At 48.1% G+C, this 18049-nt stretch overlaps 2 protein-coding genes across 5 annotated transcripts; both read left to right on the top strand.

Moving 5' to 3' along the window:
* The first annotated feature begins 1485 nt into the window (after window positions 1–1485).
* On the top strand, window positions 1486–9849 carry LOC112880982. 4 transcript variants are annotated; one of them, XM_025945712.1, is made up of 10 exons: window positions 1702–1842; window positions 1978–2090; window positions 2200–2322; window positions 2785–2843; window positions 2941–3008; window positions 3703–5851; window positions 5945–6002; window positions 6080–6202; window positions 6329–6391; window positions 9456–9849. In XM_025945712.1, exons 2-9 carry the CDS (start codon window positions 2021–2023, stop codon window positions 6382–6384), a joined length of 2706 nt encoding a protein of 901 aa, XP_025801497.1. In that variant the 5' UTR covers window positions 1702–1842; window positions 1978–2020; the 3' UTR covers window positions 6385–6391; window positions 9456–9849. The 4 variants fall into 4 exon arrangements, with proteins under 4 accessions (XP_025801490.1, XP_025801505.1, XP_025801497.1 ...); XM_025945705.1 differs by lacking the exon at window positions 1978–2090 and having other exon boundaries at window positions 1486–1842; XM_025945716.1 differs by lacking the exon at window positions 1702–1842 and having other exon boundaries at window positions 1882–2090.
* A 4436-nt stretch (window positions 9850–14285) lies between these two features.
* Window positions 14286–17684, top strand: LOC112901552 (GDSL esterase/lipase At5g45910-like). Its single transcript, XM_025970486.1, has 5 exons — window positions 14286–14871; window positions 14970–15185; window positions 15313–15461; window positions 15554–15827; window positions 17128–17684. Exons 1-5 carry the CDS (start codon window positions 14601–14603, stop codon window positions 17361–17363), a joined length of 1146 nt encoding a protein of 381 aa, XP_025826271.1. The 5' UTR covers window positions 14286–14600; the 3' UTR covers window positions 17364–17684.
* The last annotated feature ends 365 nt before the right edge of the window (window positions 17685–18049 follow it).

Raw genomic sequence — 18049 nt, 5'->3', positions numbered from 1 at the left:
CGTCCCAAATTATAATTTATTTTGATGTTTTAGATATAGTTTTTGCTATGTGTCAGTGTCCTGTACGCCAACGTTTCTTCGTAATGATGGCTAACGCTCAAAACAAGGGTTTAGACTGGTTTGGACAACTACCCTACGTCCAGTATGGGTGGCATGTTCTTGTTCCTTGCGATTGAGTGTTGGTTGCTTACAACGCAGTGCTTGCAAGCAGGTGCGTGTGTGTGAGTCGAGAGTGTTCAAAGAGGGAGAAAGAAGGTCCAGCTCCGCCTTATATAGTTTTGCGGGCTGGTCTACAATTGAAAAGAAGCGGTGCCTCATCCCCCCCCCCCGGTTGACATCCCGACGAGGAGGTCGGGAGTTCAACACGTCTCCTAGCTAGAGCCTCCGGTTGGTTGTGTTCCATCTTCTCGCGAAGCCAAGTCTCGTCTGCATGGTCAGTGGCGCCGCCTGACGTGGCCTTGGTCGTGTCATCTTCTTAGCAAGACATGGCGTGGTCGTGGGCATGGCCAGCGGCACCGCCTGACGTGGTCTTGGTCGTGTCCACCATCTTCTTGGCAAGACATGGCGTGGGCGTGGTTGCAGTACGGCCGCCCCAGTCGCCCGGGGCTTGCTCCTCCGCCGCGTTGGCGAGGTCAATGCTACTCGACGAGGTCCGTTGGACCTCCTTTTACTTGATCCTAGTAGTGCACGGTGGGCCCTGCTAGCCTAGCGCCCCACTTCACCCTAGGCTTGATGGCAGAGGGAGATGAGTTACGACCGTCCCGTCGCATTGATGGGGCGGGTGCAGACGGCGTGGACGCCGTTCCATGGCATCATGATGGTTTGTCTAACCAGGGACGCGCGTCCCGGAAGCCCCGGTCCTTGAGCGACACCCCTGTCTTGCCTATCAGACAGGGCGTATGAGCGCGCGCGTGCGTCACATTCGGCCTAGCGCGTTTAATGCTCTCCACTGGTCCGTCCTCGCAGCTTCCCCGCTGGTCGGGGGTTCGAACCCGGCTGTTGGAGGGGCGCTCGCCTCTCGAGCCAGGCAGCTTGTTGTGGGTCGGAAGATCGCCGCACCTGCTGTGTGGGCCCTAGCTGCCAACGCTGCGCGCTTCGTGAGCAGTTTCCTTAATTCCGACATGCGTATCTCGATCAGACCTTGTATGGCCTGTCTTTGGGGTATCCGTGGTAATTAATTCCGTCACTATGTATCTTGATATAGGATATATTCAGATGCATACTAAAATATAGTATATATTTATTATAATTTGAGACGATTTCACCAGCACCCGACCAGAGTCAAAGCCGGTATCCAACGGCAGATTCTAACGACCACGATTACACGAGCGCCCATTCCAGTTTAGAACTACAATATCCCACTATCCCGCTATTGCGTGGTACTGCTACTGGGCACTATTTCCTGTAACCCCCCTGAGCAAAGTGCCATAGTACGAAGTAAGGACTGGTCCGCGGGACATTTACAGCCACACCCCTGAAACTGTTCCTCTTCCCATTCCAGTTCCTCCTTGTATCAGATTCCTCTCCCCTCCGAACGATGACCGCCGCAGCTACCACGGCGGCACGGCGTGCGATACACAGGCACAATCCAGGCCCTTTCCGCTCGTTCTGGTCCAGGTTGGTGCTGTTCCATTCTTGATTTCTCAGTACTGCTTACTCCATGGAACATGTGCGGGGCGGCATGGATTCCCAATCTAGAAGAGTTCGGGCAGCTGCCGCACTTGACGAAGTGCGGGACCTCGGTGCTCGTGTGTGGGGCTGCTGCGTTGCTTCTGCGGCCGTGGAGTCGAGGGACAATTGGGATTTACGAGAAATCATCTCCTGCCAGGGCATGCTTTCCAGGTTCTTCCTTTGCCTTCTCATTTTTTTTTCCTCAAGGCTCATGTGCCTCTGCTAATTCATCCCCATGGATCTGCACCCTGATGCACGCTAGTAGGCTCATGGAACATGATTTAGTTGTTTGTGAGTCACTTGCAGGTGTGTAATATCCGTAATGAACTGATGATTGGACATTGAAGGAATGGTGCTTATAAGGAGAGGAAGAGATCTTTTGGGAATTATGTGTGTGCCCCCATTGGCATTTGCACTGTGTAGGTGTGGTACAGAGCGCTAGAGATCGGCGTAGATGCAGTTTGAGAATACGTATATGCCAATATGAGTGGCCTCAGCCCTGAAAGCTACCTACTGCTCTGGTTGTAGGCCTATGGCTAGACTTGCTTCATCCGGTTCAAGAGTTTCGAGCTGGGCAAGTGGCTGAGCTTGCTTCAGAGTGGCATAAAATCATTGTCAGTACAACAGAGACTGAATTCTTTCGCAAATATGGTATTGGCTCTATAATCTTGTGCCAATGTGCTAGATTTGTACTTGATTTATGGATGTCGGTGCCATAAGCACGTGTTAGTAAAATCTCGATTATTCCTTTTGTCCATTATAGCCTGTTATAGGAATAAATACCTTCTGTTATACATTTCCGTGTGTTCTTTTATACATTTCCTTGTGTTCTAGCAACAAGTCTATATCTCACATTCCATTATCCTAGTAACTTTAAATATGCATTCTTTACAAGGTTTAATTAGATAGTAGAGTTAGACATGTACTAGGTTGAAATTCCAAATTATGCAGTCTTGTAGGATTATATATATAGATGCTAGGTTGTACTTGGTAGGTAGCATCTGATTATTCAAGTACGGGTAGTTCTATGTTTTTTTTACTACACATAAAAATCCCTTGTACCCATTTTCAAGTCTTAAGTAAGTAATTAATGTTTCTGTTTTTGCACTTCAGATCAATGGGCTGTAGAACTGAGGGAAAATCTTGTGCAAGGCATTGGCCCAACAGACGTGGTAACAGCCGAGGATGATGCTAGTAGCGCATTCCTGGTATTTCATCATGGTTTGACTATGACAATATTTAATATTTTACCATTTTGGTAGGGTCCAGCGGATTCTGATGAACATGAAACGGATGGTTACAGATCTCCAAATAGAGGAAGTAATCTGCCATATTGTGTAAGTATTTGCAATGTTCAGTTTGTGGTAGAACTTTTGCTTTTTCATCATGTACGTCAAAAGGATTGTAAGACTACACAATGCTACTGTTTGCAGTTAGGTCAATAGAAATGGATGTATAGTTATTGCCTTTTATATGCATCCTGCTGTTCAGTTTGTTCTGGCACTAAAAGTCCCGGAATGTTGGCTTGCGGTGGCTGACTAGATGGTTGTGGTTTTGAATGGTCTGTGTCTCTGTGGTCATGAAATTAGGATACAGTTTCAGTTATGTGTGTTTAATACTTCTTGAGAAGTTGGAGGCTTTCTTAGCTTTGGTGATTTGATAATTAGTGCTTCGAATTCAGATTGGCGTGAGGACATTTGCACCTATTACTTTTGATTCCTACAGGGCAGCTAGCTCATTCCTGTTATAGAAACATATTAAGCCCCAATTTCCCTCCATGCTTGAAAAATGTGGTCATTTTGCCCATCATAGTAGGTGTCCAAGCTCCAAAGCATGGAAATTTTCAGTCTGTGCATGTTTGTGTTGATGCACCACCTACAGGCTACAGGATAGATTGGGGACCGGACCTAAAGTGTGAAGGCAATACAATCAGGGGGGTTAACCGTAAAACGTATCCGGATCAATCTGTACTGGTCGCATTCTCTTAGGGGCCTTAGCACAAAACGTCCCTGAGTACTTTGGTCCCCGCAGATCGTGTCCGTCCAGTGCCGATCCACCGGCTCTGGTTCGCTCGTGGCACGGGATATGCTCTCCTCTCCGGCTGAGCTCGAGTCCTACCCTCCCCCACAAAAGCAGCGACGCGCCGACGCCGCCACCAACCCCACTGCTGCCCTGCTCCACCGCCATAGCCGCAAGGAAAATATCAAATCGGCGCCGCGAGGAGCCACAGGAAAAAAAATTTCCCCAGGGTTTCCTCGCAAAACCCTCCGAATTCCTCGATTCGGCGCCGCCCCCGGCCCCGGATTTGGGGGGTTTATGCATGGCGTCGGACCCTCCCGGCGACGGCGCCGGCGGGGAGGAGCCGGCGCCGGGCCCCGCCCCGGCCGCCTTGGAGGAGGAGGCGCCGGCCGCGCCCGCCGCTCCGGCCATGCGGCTCTGGCCCGAGGAGATCAAGGTCTACTCCCGCAAGTACCCCGGCAAAAACCCTAAACCTCCGGAACCAGCTCCCTCCCCCGCCCCATCTCCATCCCCATCAACAGCTCCCTCCCCCGCTCCAGCTCCATCCCCCTCCCCCGCCCCCGCCCCCGCTCCAGCTCCCTCCCCCGCCCCCGCTCCTAACCCTAACCCCCTTTCCGAAACCCTATCATCGATTCGCCGCTCCATCCGCCGCGGGGAGGCCGGGGGCTCTGCGCCGCGGCCCGATCCGGTCGCGGCTGCCTCGACCCTCGCCCCGGAGCCGCCCGGCGAGCGCGCCGCCGCTTCCGAGGAGCCCTCGTCGGGGCACGACCGGGACGGCGGCGGCGGCGTCGTTCCCAACGGCCACGGCGACGACCGGGCTGCTGAGAAGGCCGAGAAGGCACGGAAGCGCAGGGCGAGGAGCGAGCTGCGGCGGCGGCTGGCGGGGGAGCTCGACCAGGTGCGCGTGCTCTCCAGGCGCCTCAAGGAGGCTGCCGAGACCCTGGCGCAGCAGGAGGCTGCTGCTCCCCCGCCCGCGCCTTTGCCCCTGGTGGTGATGCCGCAGCAGCAGGTGGTGGACGCAGGGTACGTGCAGCAGCAGTTCTCAGCTGGTGATATGGGGACGCCCATGTCCGCGCAGCTTGTGGGTGCGGTTGCACCTGTCCGCTCGCTGCTCCCGCGCAGGCCGCTAACCGTTTCGGTCGCTCATAATGAAGCCTTTGAGAAGGAGAAACGGACGCCAAAGGCCAATCAATTGTACCAAAACTCTGAGTTTTTGCTTGCTAAGGATAGGATCCCGCCCTCAGATTTGCATGGACGCAAGAAGTCCAAGCACCACAAGAAGAAGCACAGGTCACAAGAATCTCATGGCGCAGACTTCGATGCTGAGCGGAGGTTATACTCTCATGCATTCAAGAAGTCCTCATCTCTACTGAGCCGGCTAATGAAGCACAAGTTTGCGTGGGTGTTCAACAAGCCTGTCGATCCCGCTGCACTTGGTTTGCATGACTATTTTGCAATTATTAAGCACCCAATGGATCTTGGCACAATAAGGGCGCGGCTCAGCCAGGGGCAGTACAGGAACCCAAAGGAGTTTGCTGACGATGTGCGGCTCACTTTCCATAATGCAATGACGTATAACCCCAAGGGACAGGATGTGCATTTCATGGCAGAACAGTTGTCAGGAATCTTTGAGGCACAGTGGCCTGAGATCGAGGCTGAGGTTAACTATCTCGCATCATGTCCTCCATTGCCAAAGAAGTTCCCGCCTCCACCGATTGACTTGCGCTTCCTTGAGAGGTCAGATTCCATGAGACGCCACATGGCGTTGGACTCTTCAAGGCCAATCAGCCATACTCCCACTTATACCCGGACTCCATCGATGAAGAAACCAAGGGCAAAGGATCCAAATAAGAGGGACATGACCATAGATGAGAAGCGTAAGCTTAGCGAGAACCTCCAGAATTTGCCTCCAGAGAAGCTTGACGCTGTTGTACAAGTCATTAAGAACAAGAATCTATCAGTTAGGCAGCATGATGATGAGATTGAGGTTGAAATTGATAGTATGGATGCTGAGACACTTTGGGAGCTTGACAGGTTTGTGGCTAACTACAAGAAGAACCTGAGCAAGCAAAAGAGAAAGGCCGAGCGTGCAATGCTTGCCAGACAAGATGCAGAGTTGCGCGCACAGCACTCTGTACAACTACCGCAACAACCGCAACCAGTATGAGCACTCCGTCATTCATTTTTAGCAATAGTACTATTATTTCAAGTAAAACTAATCAATACTGAGAAACTATTGTTTCATGCTTTGCAGCCCCAAGTCGCACAAGAACCCAATGTTGGTGAAAAATCTCCGAAGCAAATTGAGAAAGGTTAGTTTTATTTTCAACTTCATCTTAAAAGCACATTACAAGTAAGAGAACAATTTTAAAATTTTCGTCGCAAACAGATACGATGGCAGGCAAGCAACTGGCAACATCTGCTCCAGAGCAAAATGATGAGAATAGACAAAATGCGAGCAGTTCAAGCAGTTCAAGCGGCTCCAGCAGTGATTCAGGATCGTCTTCTAGTGGTAATACTTCCCTCAACTTCCCTTGCTGATGTTTAGCTCATAATTGCTACTAGGAGGTGTTTGCGTTAGAAGTAATTATATGTACAGACAGCATAGTAGCCTGATCATCTACCATTCTTTTGGCAGATTCAGACAGTGATAGCTCCTCTTCGGATGGATCTGATGCTGGCAATTCTTCTTGAGATATAGGTAAGTTTCAATATGAAGGTTTTATGCTGTTACTGTTGTACATATTTAACTTCCTCGAATTATTACTCTTGTTGTTGCAAATAATATTGAAAGAGGCAAGTATTATTTGTACTATGTGTGGGAAGTCCTCGATGTTATGCTTTTAATTTTTTTTACACTTAGGAACCTCATGCCAAATAAATAATCTCTCTAGTCACTAGCATGTATGTTGCAATATTTATGGTTAATTGCCATGTTCTAGTTACTTCTACCAGTGCTTGTATAGTTTCCTACCCGACTATTAGGTTACGTGGGATCTAGGAGGGCTGATTTGTTGTGTACTACTAAGTGTGATGTCAAACTGAATGATGCCGTCATGATTGCATTAGGAAATTAGACCCGTAATAGAAAGAACCATGAGATGTGAGAAGGAACCATGAGATGTGGAGAAGATTAGAAAAAAAAATATCTTGACATAGACCTTGGTGTCCTAAAATTTCATGACTTTGTGCCCCATCTTTCTCTTGATAGGTGCTTGTATGTATATGACTCTGAAGTTTATAAATAGGAAGGATAGTTTTTTTTCCCCCAAAATGAATTAGTTCACTTATTCGGTTCTGCCTGATTCAGAAAAATTCCTAAAAAGATAGTTTGTTTTTGTTAGGCTTTCTGGAAGTTAGTTTCCTTAATTGTTAAGGACCTCTATGTAAGATGGTGATCCGTATTTTCATGGCCAAGCAATGGAATGGGAAACTGTTTCAGATACTTAGTTGTCTTTTATATGTATCCAGTATCCCTGTGTCATGGACAGTCTAGGCCTTATGGTCGGATCGACGGTATGGCAAGCCCATTAGGGTAAGGGTAAAGATAGGATTGGATAGTGCTTAGGCATCAATTAAGCCTCTCTATATAAAGAGAGGAGATGTGTGAATCAAAGGCAAGAAAGAAGTAAATCAATCCATTATCCCAAGCCCCTTATCTTACCCCTGCCCTTGTGGTTCGGCTAGTCTCTACTTGTCCTCTCCGGAGACGATATCTGCACCACAAGGACAGGGGGTAAGAGAAGTGGATTGGGATAATTCATTGATTTCCTTCTTGCTTGCTTTTGATTGATATACATCACTTTCTCTATTTATATATAGAGGCTTAATTTGCGCCTAAGCAAGATATCTAATCCTATCTCGACCCTTAACCCTAATGGGCCTGCCATACCGCCGAAAGGGCCAGCTGACTCCCATGACACTCTGTTCATTCACATGGTCTCAGCCTTGTACAGCATGAAGGCCAGGGTCACTGACTCATGAAAGGTGAATGATATTCTTGGCTGTAAAGCCTTGCCCATAAATATCCAATTTGGCTAGCTTCATGTCTAAAGTTGATAAGCCTGCCACAGAAGCTGGACATTATTTTATGGTCATAGCTCTGAAGCAAGCACCATTGTTGCCCTCTTGGCATTACTAACCAGGTTGTTCTGTTTGTGTTGCGGCCATCATGGCAGATGCATGTTTTTTTACGAGAGCGGTGGCAGATGCATGCCTGATTTGGTAATATGGCTTATTTATGGCAACACTGTTGTACCACGTGGTCTCAAGTTTTACTGTTTTGCGTTGTCTCCCTATTTTATCTGTTGCCAGTAAAACTTTGCATGGATTCCATCATGTATCAGTGTATTGCAGAATTGGCTTAGAGCTTTGTAGTGACAGCAAGACCAAGAGCCTCCTCACCCACAGATCATTGAGTTAGACAACCCCCTTACCCATAACACTGGCAGTAAACAGTAGACTCTTACTATATTAGATGAATATAGGATAAATGCATGTAATCAGCTGCACCATTGAACATTCCTTCATTCTAGACAACGATCCAGTGGCTCTATTTACCTGAGCTAGCTGATATCGCGCTAAGCCATCCTCCATAAGCTTTTATGGTAGTTAATCTATTTTTTAGGATGGGGTCATAATATACCTTCCTGGATGCGCAAATGCACTGCATTTAAGGGGAAAAAACTGTTACAAGACATTTCCAATTATACTGTGTAACAAAAGATTTGGTTTGTGTATTTTTCGTAAACAAAATCCTTCAGAAGTCAAAACTAGAGCTTTAATTTATTGCTGTAAGGAAATTTCTTGGACTGTTCTTTGTTTGGGTTTTGAGACATCTGTAGGGGAGGTTCGTCCTATTTGCAATAATTGATCAACATAATTTGCTTTAAGCAAACTTTAACAAAAATGGACCTTTCAGATCCCTTCTTTTTTGTGAGACATAGGCACATTGTGATGCCAGAGCCTGTTTTACGAGGATGTCCCACTAAGGTTCTGTTTGTTATTATGGTGACATTTCCAAAACAATCTCTTCCTAAGACATAGATTTGCTAGCGTTTGTTTTTGGGCTGTCATAGCCTCAAAATCCTACACAGTTAACAAATCTTCTTCTAAGTAGTTAGTAATTAGATTCCGAGCACAACACATTGCATCAATCGCAAACTAGCCTAATGTTACAGTTTAACCTGGAGGTGGCTGATCCCTTCTAGTGCCAAAGAAGATATTTGCACACCTACCATCCATGTTGGGTCTGTAGTGTCAACATTGTGATTTGAACAAGATGTCATTATGGAGATGGAATAAGTAGAATTGCTCAGCAAAGCGTATTTAGATGTTTGTGTAGTCAACATCATCATTTCTTACATACTGTAATAGAAAAACATAAAGGCTATTATCATCGTATAAGCAATTTTAGGACCAAAATCTTTTCTGGGATAGGTGAGTGACCCAATACATGTATCTCAATTGTTGTCTATCATAAGCCCGAGTTAAGTGCTTGCATGTCTTAAAGGTTCATGCTCAGTGTCAACATCTTGACAGTTAAGTCTCAAACCTTATTTGTGTCTCCAGATGTGGACTGGGAATATAGATGTTTTCAGAACCAATGCTATAATCTGACAAAGTTCATCCTGTTATTTTTGTGTATATCCTAGAGTGGATCGTTGGATCATTGCTAATGTCTATGGAATATTTAGTTTTCCCATTAAGCCCTTCCTGAGGTCATTTCTATTGTATAATGTGGGCTACCTTGTTTTCATTTGCAGGTTCAGGAGTTGGTCGAGTAGACAGTAACTGTCTAATTGTATTTGACATGACAATGGCTCCGTAAGATTGTACATGTTTACCTTGTCTGGCTTAGGAAACCGCCCCTGTATTCTAAGTAGCTTTGTATGTGGATTCACCCGCTGAAGGCAGTAACTTGTAGGTTCCGGGGTGTACCACCTAATAAGACTGGGCTTGTTGCTGACACTCCTTGTCTCTGTACACAGCGTTGTTGCTAGGAGCCCTTTGGTTGGCTCAGTAGACTGTACATTAATCCTGTTAGCTGTGTTGATTGCAGTATGTAGGAAAGTGATTGCTGTATGCATTGACAAGCCATTTGTTTCCTCTTTTGTGAACTGAAAAGATTGGCAAGCCTGATAGCCCCGTTCGTTTTTACCTTGCTGCCATCATCTGTGGAGCACCAGGTAATGTTCAGCGCCAAGTCCGTTTTTGATTGATGATGCTGTGAATTCGGTATCTTATCCCGATTGAGTTTGCTGATGCACCTGATGTTGGCGTCATGGTCCAGTTTTATGTTCTGGAGTTGTGTGTGTTTGCTTGGAATGAATATGATAGGTGATGATGGTTGAGCTTTCTGGGTGGGTAGTACTGTAGCAGGGAGCCTCCCCTGTCCCGGGTCATGATGGCTTGCTCGTTGAGTCGTCGGTACCCTTGAATCAGATTCGTTTGGGATGGCTACCTGTTTTTTCAGATAATATATGCTCTACCGCCTTTGTGCCGTTTGGTTTTGGTTCGTCGAGGTGGTGGCTGGGTTGGCGACTTGCGTATGCTGGAACTGTTTGGTGTTATGAATATGCGTAAAGGCTGGTCTGCAACTGCCAACATGGCTGGTGGTTGATCTTAGAAGAAGAGTACAGTAAGGTAGCCGCCCCAGCTTCGGCTGCTACAGGAGGCTCCTGTAGGAGCGGCTGGACGCTGCTTCTGTTTGGGTCGGAGGCTCGAAGCTAACCAACGCGATTCGTCTCTCTTTTATGCTATTGCTAAGACGGTGATAGCCTAGGGCTATAGCTAGCGTACAGGCAGAAAACGCGAACCAGCGTGCTCTTCTCTGCTACATCTTCCTCCTCTCGAGGAACGTGGCGCGAGCATTATTGGGATGCTAGCTTGTCACATGCCTTTGGATTCTGTAGGGAAGCAGGAAGCTTCTTGTCACCTGTTACGGCCCGGGTATTGTGTCGCGGAAGGAAAATGTGCTGGAAAATGATGCAGAACCGTCCAAGGGTATGGATCGGCCTGCACATGTGCTCTGAATTTCTGGTGTGGATTCTGCCCTGTTGCAAGGATTCAATTTGAAAGGGGATCTATAGCAACTCCACCAATACTCTCCGAAAGAGCAACTCCAAGTGGCTCTTTCTATTTTTTGAGGATTTGATTTTTTCTTCCAACTCCAGCAAAGGTCTCTAAATCCAAGCCCTTACTTTCTCCTAACATGTGGGGCCTATGGGGCCTATTTGTCATGTCACCTCTCTTTTTTTCCACTTTGCTTATCCTTTCTTCTTCCCCATGGCAGCTGGGAGCACGAACGTTGGCAGGAGGGGCGGCCAAAGCTCGGGCCGAGCGCACCGACGCACGGAGGATGGCCAGGGAGCGCCGGCAGGCAGGGGCTAGGCGGAGCTCAATTCACGCGGCGCCGGCGGGAGGGGCAGCCGGAGCTGGGCTGGGCGTACCGGCGCGCGGATGGCGGCCCGAGCTCGGCTTGCGTGGCACCGGCAGGCAGGGGCTTGCCGGAGTTCGGCTCGCACGGCGCCGGCGGAACGGACGACCAGAGCTCGGGCTTGGTGCACCGGCGCAAGGAGGGGGGCCGGAGCTCGGTTCGCGGGGTGCGGCTCGGGCGCGTGGGTCAACGAGCGCAGGGCGCGCGCACGTGGCTAGGCGGAGGGCAGCCGGAGCTCAAGCGTGGAGCGCGGCTAGGTATACGAGAAGTGGCAGCGAGGCAGCATGCGAGGGGGCATGCTGCGATGCGATGGGGGAGGTGCTGCGCAGCATGAGACAACAGAGCACGTGCTTGGGAGGGAGAAAGAAGAGGCAATTGGTGGGGCCCACGGATGGAGGGTTCCCTAGAGATCCAGGCCTGGGGGTGAAGGGAGAGATTTGGAGGTCTCATTTTAGAGGGTAAATAGAGGGTCCGCTGGAGTTAACTTTTTTAACTCCACCCTCTAAATTTAGAGTAGGAAGTTTAATAAAGGGTCTGCTGGAGTGGCCACCTCCAAATACGTCTCAACAGACACGACATGTACTTAGAGGTCCAGCCCTCAAGCTCCACTTCAGAACAAATCAGAACATCCAGAAGCAAAAATCCGAGAAAAGTTTTTCATGCTAGCTAGCAAAGGCGGCTCCAGAGTTCCCCCCTTCCATCCATGTGCCGCATAGCAGGATGCCATGGCCATACATCAACCTGCAGAGCTTCCCAAAAGGTTGCCGCCGGTATCTCTTCCACGCCTTTCCTTAGCCGCCTGCTTCATGCCTCAATCATTTGGCCACGCCGCTGCTATCTACTACTCCTACCAGATTAGGTTTTTGTACCAGCTTTTTTATTTATTTTGCAACAACCCAGGAGAGCAAAAGCTCAGCACATGCCGTCACCATTAGGAAATAGGAACCAAAGGAAAAGAAAAACTCGACGTGCATTTGGCAACGACCTGACAACAATGGTTTGGGATGAAGGAAACCACTCCACTGACTCGCCGGGTTTTTTTCCCCCTTTTTTATGGTTGGACCAACTCGGTTTGGACGGGTTTGGTGCTGGCTGCCCAGTGCTGACCTCTCACCCAACCACAGCGTATGCAGGGATTCGGGTGCTCGGATTACATGAGATGGTCTCTCACATGGGGGCTAATTCTTTTGGTTTTGTAGTAGTGTGGCTGCTGACTCGGTGGCCTGGCCCATGTTGTGAGAGCGGATGGTAGCTGGGAAAGAATCGCCTCACCAAAAGATTTCAACCGACAAAACTTGCTCTCGACTCATCGAGTGTGGTCTGTTTTAAAATCGTTTTCATGAACTGTCACTGTTTCAAAAAGAAACTGTTTGTTTTTGCGTTTGGTAGCACGTTGTATTTGTATCTTTTTTTCCCCGGTTGGTACTGAATATGATTAGACTTGACGACTACAAAGAAAGAGTGTTATGACCAATGTTGCTTTGCAGCGGAAAATAGAAGCACAAGTTGTTTGTGAGACTAGCATAGTTAGAGTAATCAAGTGTGATGTTACCGGAGCACCTTGACCAAATTATAACGCGTTGGCCAAATACAATGCAACCGAACTTGATCGATAATGGATTGGTCCACCGACTACTATAACTATCAACCAGGACTATCTCGCTTAATAAACCAGTGACTCTCAAGGTCATTCGATCTGTGAAAACTTATATTAATCTCACACTATCATTGTAAGTACGCATATTGCAATCTATGATCATATTACTGCATGTGAACATACATGCATATAATTCACATGGTCAACAAAGACCATCCCTCTCACCCCTCCCTCTCTCTCCGCTCCTCTGTTACTGTAAAGTTATTCCCCGTCTCACGTCCAGCCTGTTTTAGAGTCCATTTGGCAGGGCTCAAAGAGCGGCTCCAAAGTCGGTTTCAGGAGGGACTCCACCAAACACCTAATATCGAAATTATTCCAAGACTAAGGCATGGAAACTATTTTCTCTCTCCTCTCTATCCCCCTCACGAACAACAAGGAGCCGGTGGAGCCACAAATTGTGGCTCCTCCGGCTCCAACTTCTACATGCTACAGTGCAAAAGCCGAAACCGGCCATAGCCACGCTAAACGGGCTTTCAGTTGGAGAACAAAGGTTGAATACGATTGCCACATCAATAAAATGCACCACAATGCCCTCTTCATTTCCACCACCACCACATGCACGTGTAACCCATCGTTCATGCTGATTCACCAAAGCATCACTTGCTAGCCACTCTCCTTCCCATGCCCAACTGCACCAGCGCTCCCACGACTCTCGAACCAAATCCTAATCACCACCGTCCATGTTAGTATAGGTTTGTGAAGTAGAATTGCATTTCATTACTTATATGTAGCATAGGAAACATGAAAAAGAAAAGGTTTGGAGTTTCTGAGGAAAGGATTTGACATGTAAGTGAGCTTGTCTTTGAATACATATATATTTACCATTTTAAGAGGGTTTCTACTAGCAATAAAGGGGACATAAACAATGGACAAGGAAACTTTTCCAACAAATCTATGAATTCCATAAGAATACAACATCCAATCAGTTTGCCAACCGTATCACTAGGGGACCTTTGGTTAGCTAGATGATCAGATAGCGACTTTATTTGAATAGATACCTTCTTTTCCTCTAATATTTTCTTCTACTAATAATCAGATACTACGTTTCTTATCCACGTATTTCCGATGCATGCCTTCCGGACACAATTTCTTATGTTTCCTTACATCTTAATAATGTGTGTCTTGCCACTATTATATACGGTTTTTTTCCACTGTATTTTCTTTTCCCCATTCCTATTTCTCTGTTATACACTACAACATTTCCAGATATGCCCCTGCCCATGCTAAACGGTGGTTTTTGTTTCCTTGTCCATGGTTAGGTTGGAGCTCCCAGTCCAACGCATTTAGGCCGGAAAACGGACCGGGAGCCGGAACACCCTCTTCAAAGTCAAACCGTGTACTCCACTTTCCTTGCGAAGCCACCCCAATCTGGTCACGTTCCGCTAGCTGTTCACTCGACCGACGACCACCCCTCCCTTCTTCCCCATCCATCCAGCCAGCCTCCCGTCACCTTCCTCCTCGCTTCTTCTATTCCCCCCGCGTTCCCATTTCCCACACACCTCCGCAATAACTCCCCACGCCAAACTAAATTAATCCGCCAAACACCGAGTGAGCCACGCCCCCACACGCGCAGCCGCAGCGAGCGAGGGAGGAAGCCAAGCGCCCAAGAAAACGCCCCGGTAGCCACCACCTCCACCAACCCCTCCATCCATCCCTTTCCCTCTCCTTCTCCTCGCCCGCCACCCCTACAAGAAGCCCCCGCCCGACCGCCGATAGCTACCTAGCTACCACCCTCGACTCCCAACCTTCTCCGTTCCGTTCCGCCCGCCGGAGATCCAGGAACCTAGAGTGGGAGCCCCAGGGGGACGGGCGGCGATGGGAGGAAGGGGCGCGATGCTCGCGGTCGTGGCGGTGGTTCTTGCGGCGGCGTCGGCGGCCGGGGCCGCGGCGGAGTCGAGGGAGGCGGCGGCCAAGGGGAAGTACCACGCGCTCTTCAACTTCGGGGACTCGCTGGCCGACGCCGGGAACCTCATCCAGAACGGCACCCCGGAGATCCTCGCCACCGCGCGCCTGCCCTACGGCCAGACCTACTTCGGCAAGGCCACCGGGCGCTGCTCCGACGGCCGCCTCGTCATCGACCACCTCGGTACGTCCTATCTCGCATCCGGGGGTTGCCTCGGCTTCGGGGGTTCCTCCCAGATTTGGTGTGGCTGACGGGTTTCCTGGGGCTTTGCTTACCTGCAGCGCAAGAGTTCGGCCTGCCGCTGCTGCCGCCGTCCAAGGCCAAGAACGCCAGCTTCGCGCACGGCGCCAACTTCGCCATCACCGGCGCCACCGCGCTCGACACGCCCTACTTCGTGGCCAAGGGGCTCGGCGACGTCATCTGGAACTCCGGCGCGCTCATGACCCAAATCCAGTGGTTCCGCGATCTCAAGCCCTTCTTCTGCAACACCACCCAGGGTAAGGGAATCTAAAAATCTCACCTTTTGCAGCTTTTAGCTGCACGGGCGGTGATGCTTTATGTGAGGAATTGGGAAATTCCCATTCCCACTGAATCTTGGTACGATTGATGCTTTCCATTGTGTAGAATGCAAGAAGTTCTTTGCCAAGGCGCTGTTCGTGGTCGGTGAGTTCGGCGGCAACGACTACAATGCACCCCTCTTTGCAGGGAAGGGCATCACGGAGGCCTACAAGTTCATGCCGGATGTCATCCAGGGCATCTCCGATGGTGTTGAGGTAGTGCCTGCTTCCATTTGCTGTGTATTGTTTGTTCACTGTTGATTGTTAGGGAAAGTGGTTCCAACTGCAAATGTTTGTGTGCGGTGCAGGCATTGATTGCCGAGGGGGCGGTGGATCTGATTGTGCCTGGTGTCATGCCCACCGGCTGCTTCCCTGTGTACTTAAACATGCTCGAGGAGCCAAAAGATGGATATGGTGAACGCAGCGGGTGTGTCCGCCGGTTCAACACATTCTCCTGGGTGCACAATGCACATCTGAAGGCCATGCTTGAGAAGCTCCGGGCTAAGCACCCCAATGTGAGGATCATATATGGTGATTACTACACGCCAGTTATCCAGTTCATGCTTCAGCCTGAGAAATTCGGTGAGTTCTTAAATTCTTGATCTTGATTTATGCTTACCTTTTGCTTTAGATGCTTAGGCGTTGAGTCAACTATTTCCTACTGTTCACCTTGGAAGACACAACATATTATATATAGGATGGTTTAGATCTCGGTAGAGATGCCATTAACCTTCTCTAATAGCAGATTGCATAATATATAAATGATGTTTTGAATGGTCAGTACGCAATTCCTCAGTTCAGAAGCAGTCAGGCCAGCTTAATAGTCAGAGTATCTTGAAAGCAAATGTACTCACACCTTGCTCATTTGGAACCTGTATCTAGTCTGTAAAGGGGCTATAAGCTACCATTGCTATTAGTACACTTTGTTTGAACCTTTGTGTGCTTCCTGTTAATAGTTGTCAGTGGAGTCCTTCTCAATGAAAATGAGATTCCATCAGAATGGATCACTTGCGGCTTGCAGGAGGAGGGTTTGATTATGGGTTACACAATATGCACCGGCACCCAGCTTTTTCCTTAAGGCAGTCTAATTATGGATGGGAACTTACACTGTAGTGACTCTTACCTGGTTCAAAATTAATGGTCATGACAACCCTGTTCCTTTTCATATGATAGTTTTACTACTGATACTTTTACTACATTGTGTTATGAGCTGAACTAGCTACTACGAAAAGCATGCATACTCTGTGAATGTTACCCACAGTATTTTGGTATTAAAATCTCATTAGAAACATTTACTTGTCGTGTTGTTGAGATAGACATTTCATAACGGCAAAAGTGTCTATGCACTGTTGCAATATGATGAGCACCGTATTCTTACTTTTGCTGCTCCACTTTTTAAGCATAGCTGAATGACAAATTTAACAAGTCCTTGTTGCGGCAAGTACAAACATCTAGAAATTGCTCAGTTAGCTGAGCTATCGTTTTGGGTGGGTCACTTTTGTTTCTAGCTGTTGCTTTCTTTCCTTGCTGACAATGAGACCTTTTTTTTGCTTTACCCTTGTAGTTTTTTAATAAAAAAATAAAAAAACAGAAAAAGGAGGATAGCAACCATCAGGATCTAGAATGATGCCATGTCTGTGTCATCTCTAGATCACCTGTACCTGATTTCTAGAACTTCCATTTCATTGTTGCCCTATGGCAAATCTTGTACTTTTTTTTGCATGAATTTGCTGACAGAGACAGTTTTCCTGTCTCAACTGCTAGAGGAAAAGGAGGCAAATGTTATTGTAGACTAAAACGGAAGGCACCTTTGCTTCAAGCACTACTCCTTTGATTTCGATGCACGTCTATGCATGGACCTAACAATTATTTTTTCATACAGGTTTTTACAAGCAAGTGCCTAGGGCGTGTTGTGGGGCCCCATCGACTCCTGAGAAAGCCGCTTACAACTTCAATGTCACGGCTAAATGTGGTGAGCCTGGTGCGACCGCATGTGCTGATCCAACAACCCACTGGAGCTGGGACGGCATTCACTTGACGGAGGCTGCCTACCGCCATATTGCGAAAGGCTGGCTATATGGCCCTTTTGCGGACCAACCAATTGTCCAGTCATCGTGAGCATGCAACTCCTGTTGTAGAGTGTATCAAAGTAGAGCACTGAAAAAATGGAGCGGGGAAAGTAGTTCTTCCATACAGTTCCAATGTTTGCATACATGTACATCTCCATTTGTTGAATTCATTACGGTGGGGGTACAAAGGTGAGATAGGGAGGGCTGTCTGTCAAAGGCCTCATTTCTTGATTTGTCAGAGGGTATAAATATGAAAAATGTAACGCACACGTGATCATGTATATTGTGTCCCGGAAATGTGATACAGACTGTCTGCTTGAGCAGCTTCTGATTCTCTGATTAAAGATGTGCCAGTTTTGGAATTCTTAAACTGCACCTTTTGTCTGAACATGGTGCCCATCGTTGTTCGGAGATGGATGAGCTGTGTGTGAAATCATACGAACAGAGACATGTAGGTTAGATTTCTAGCTGTAAACAATTAGAATAGTGCCAACAACTGTCTTTGTAGTGAACATGGCACGGAAAAGAATCTGCAATAAAAAACAGGCAACGGTCTGAATGGAAGGATTTGAGAATAGTGCATGCAGGTGGGGGTTGAGAGAGCTGAAACCAATGAATGAACTGGAGCTGATCTGTTGCGAGAGTTGTTTATCCTATTGCCATGGGGGTTAGCAGCCCACGTGCCCTATTTTTGCTTTCCAAGTTATCCTAGACCCTAGCTACTCGTCTTGATGT

The sequence above is a fragment of the Panicum hallii genome, chromosome 1 (assembly GCF_002211085.1).
Source record: "Panicum hallii strain FIL2 chromosome 1, PHallii_v3.1, whole genome shotgun sequence".
NCBI classification, from domain to species: domain Eukaryota; kingdom Viridiplantae; phylum Streptophyta; class Magnoliopsida; order Poales; family Poaceae; genus Panicum; species Panicum hallii.
This window is presented reverse-complemented; position numbering and strand designations above follow the sequence as displayed.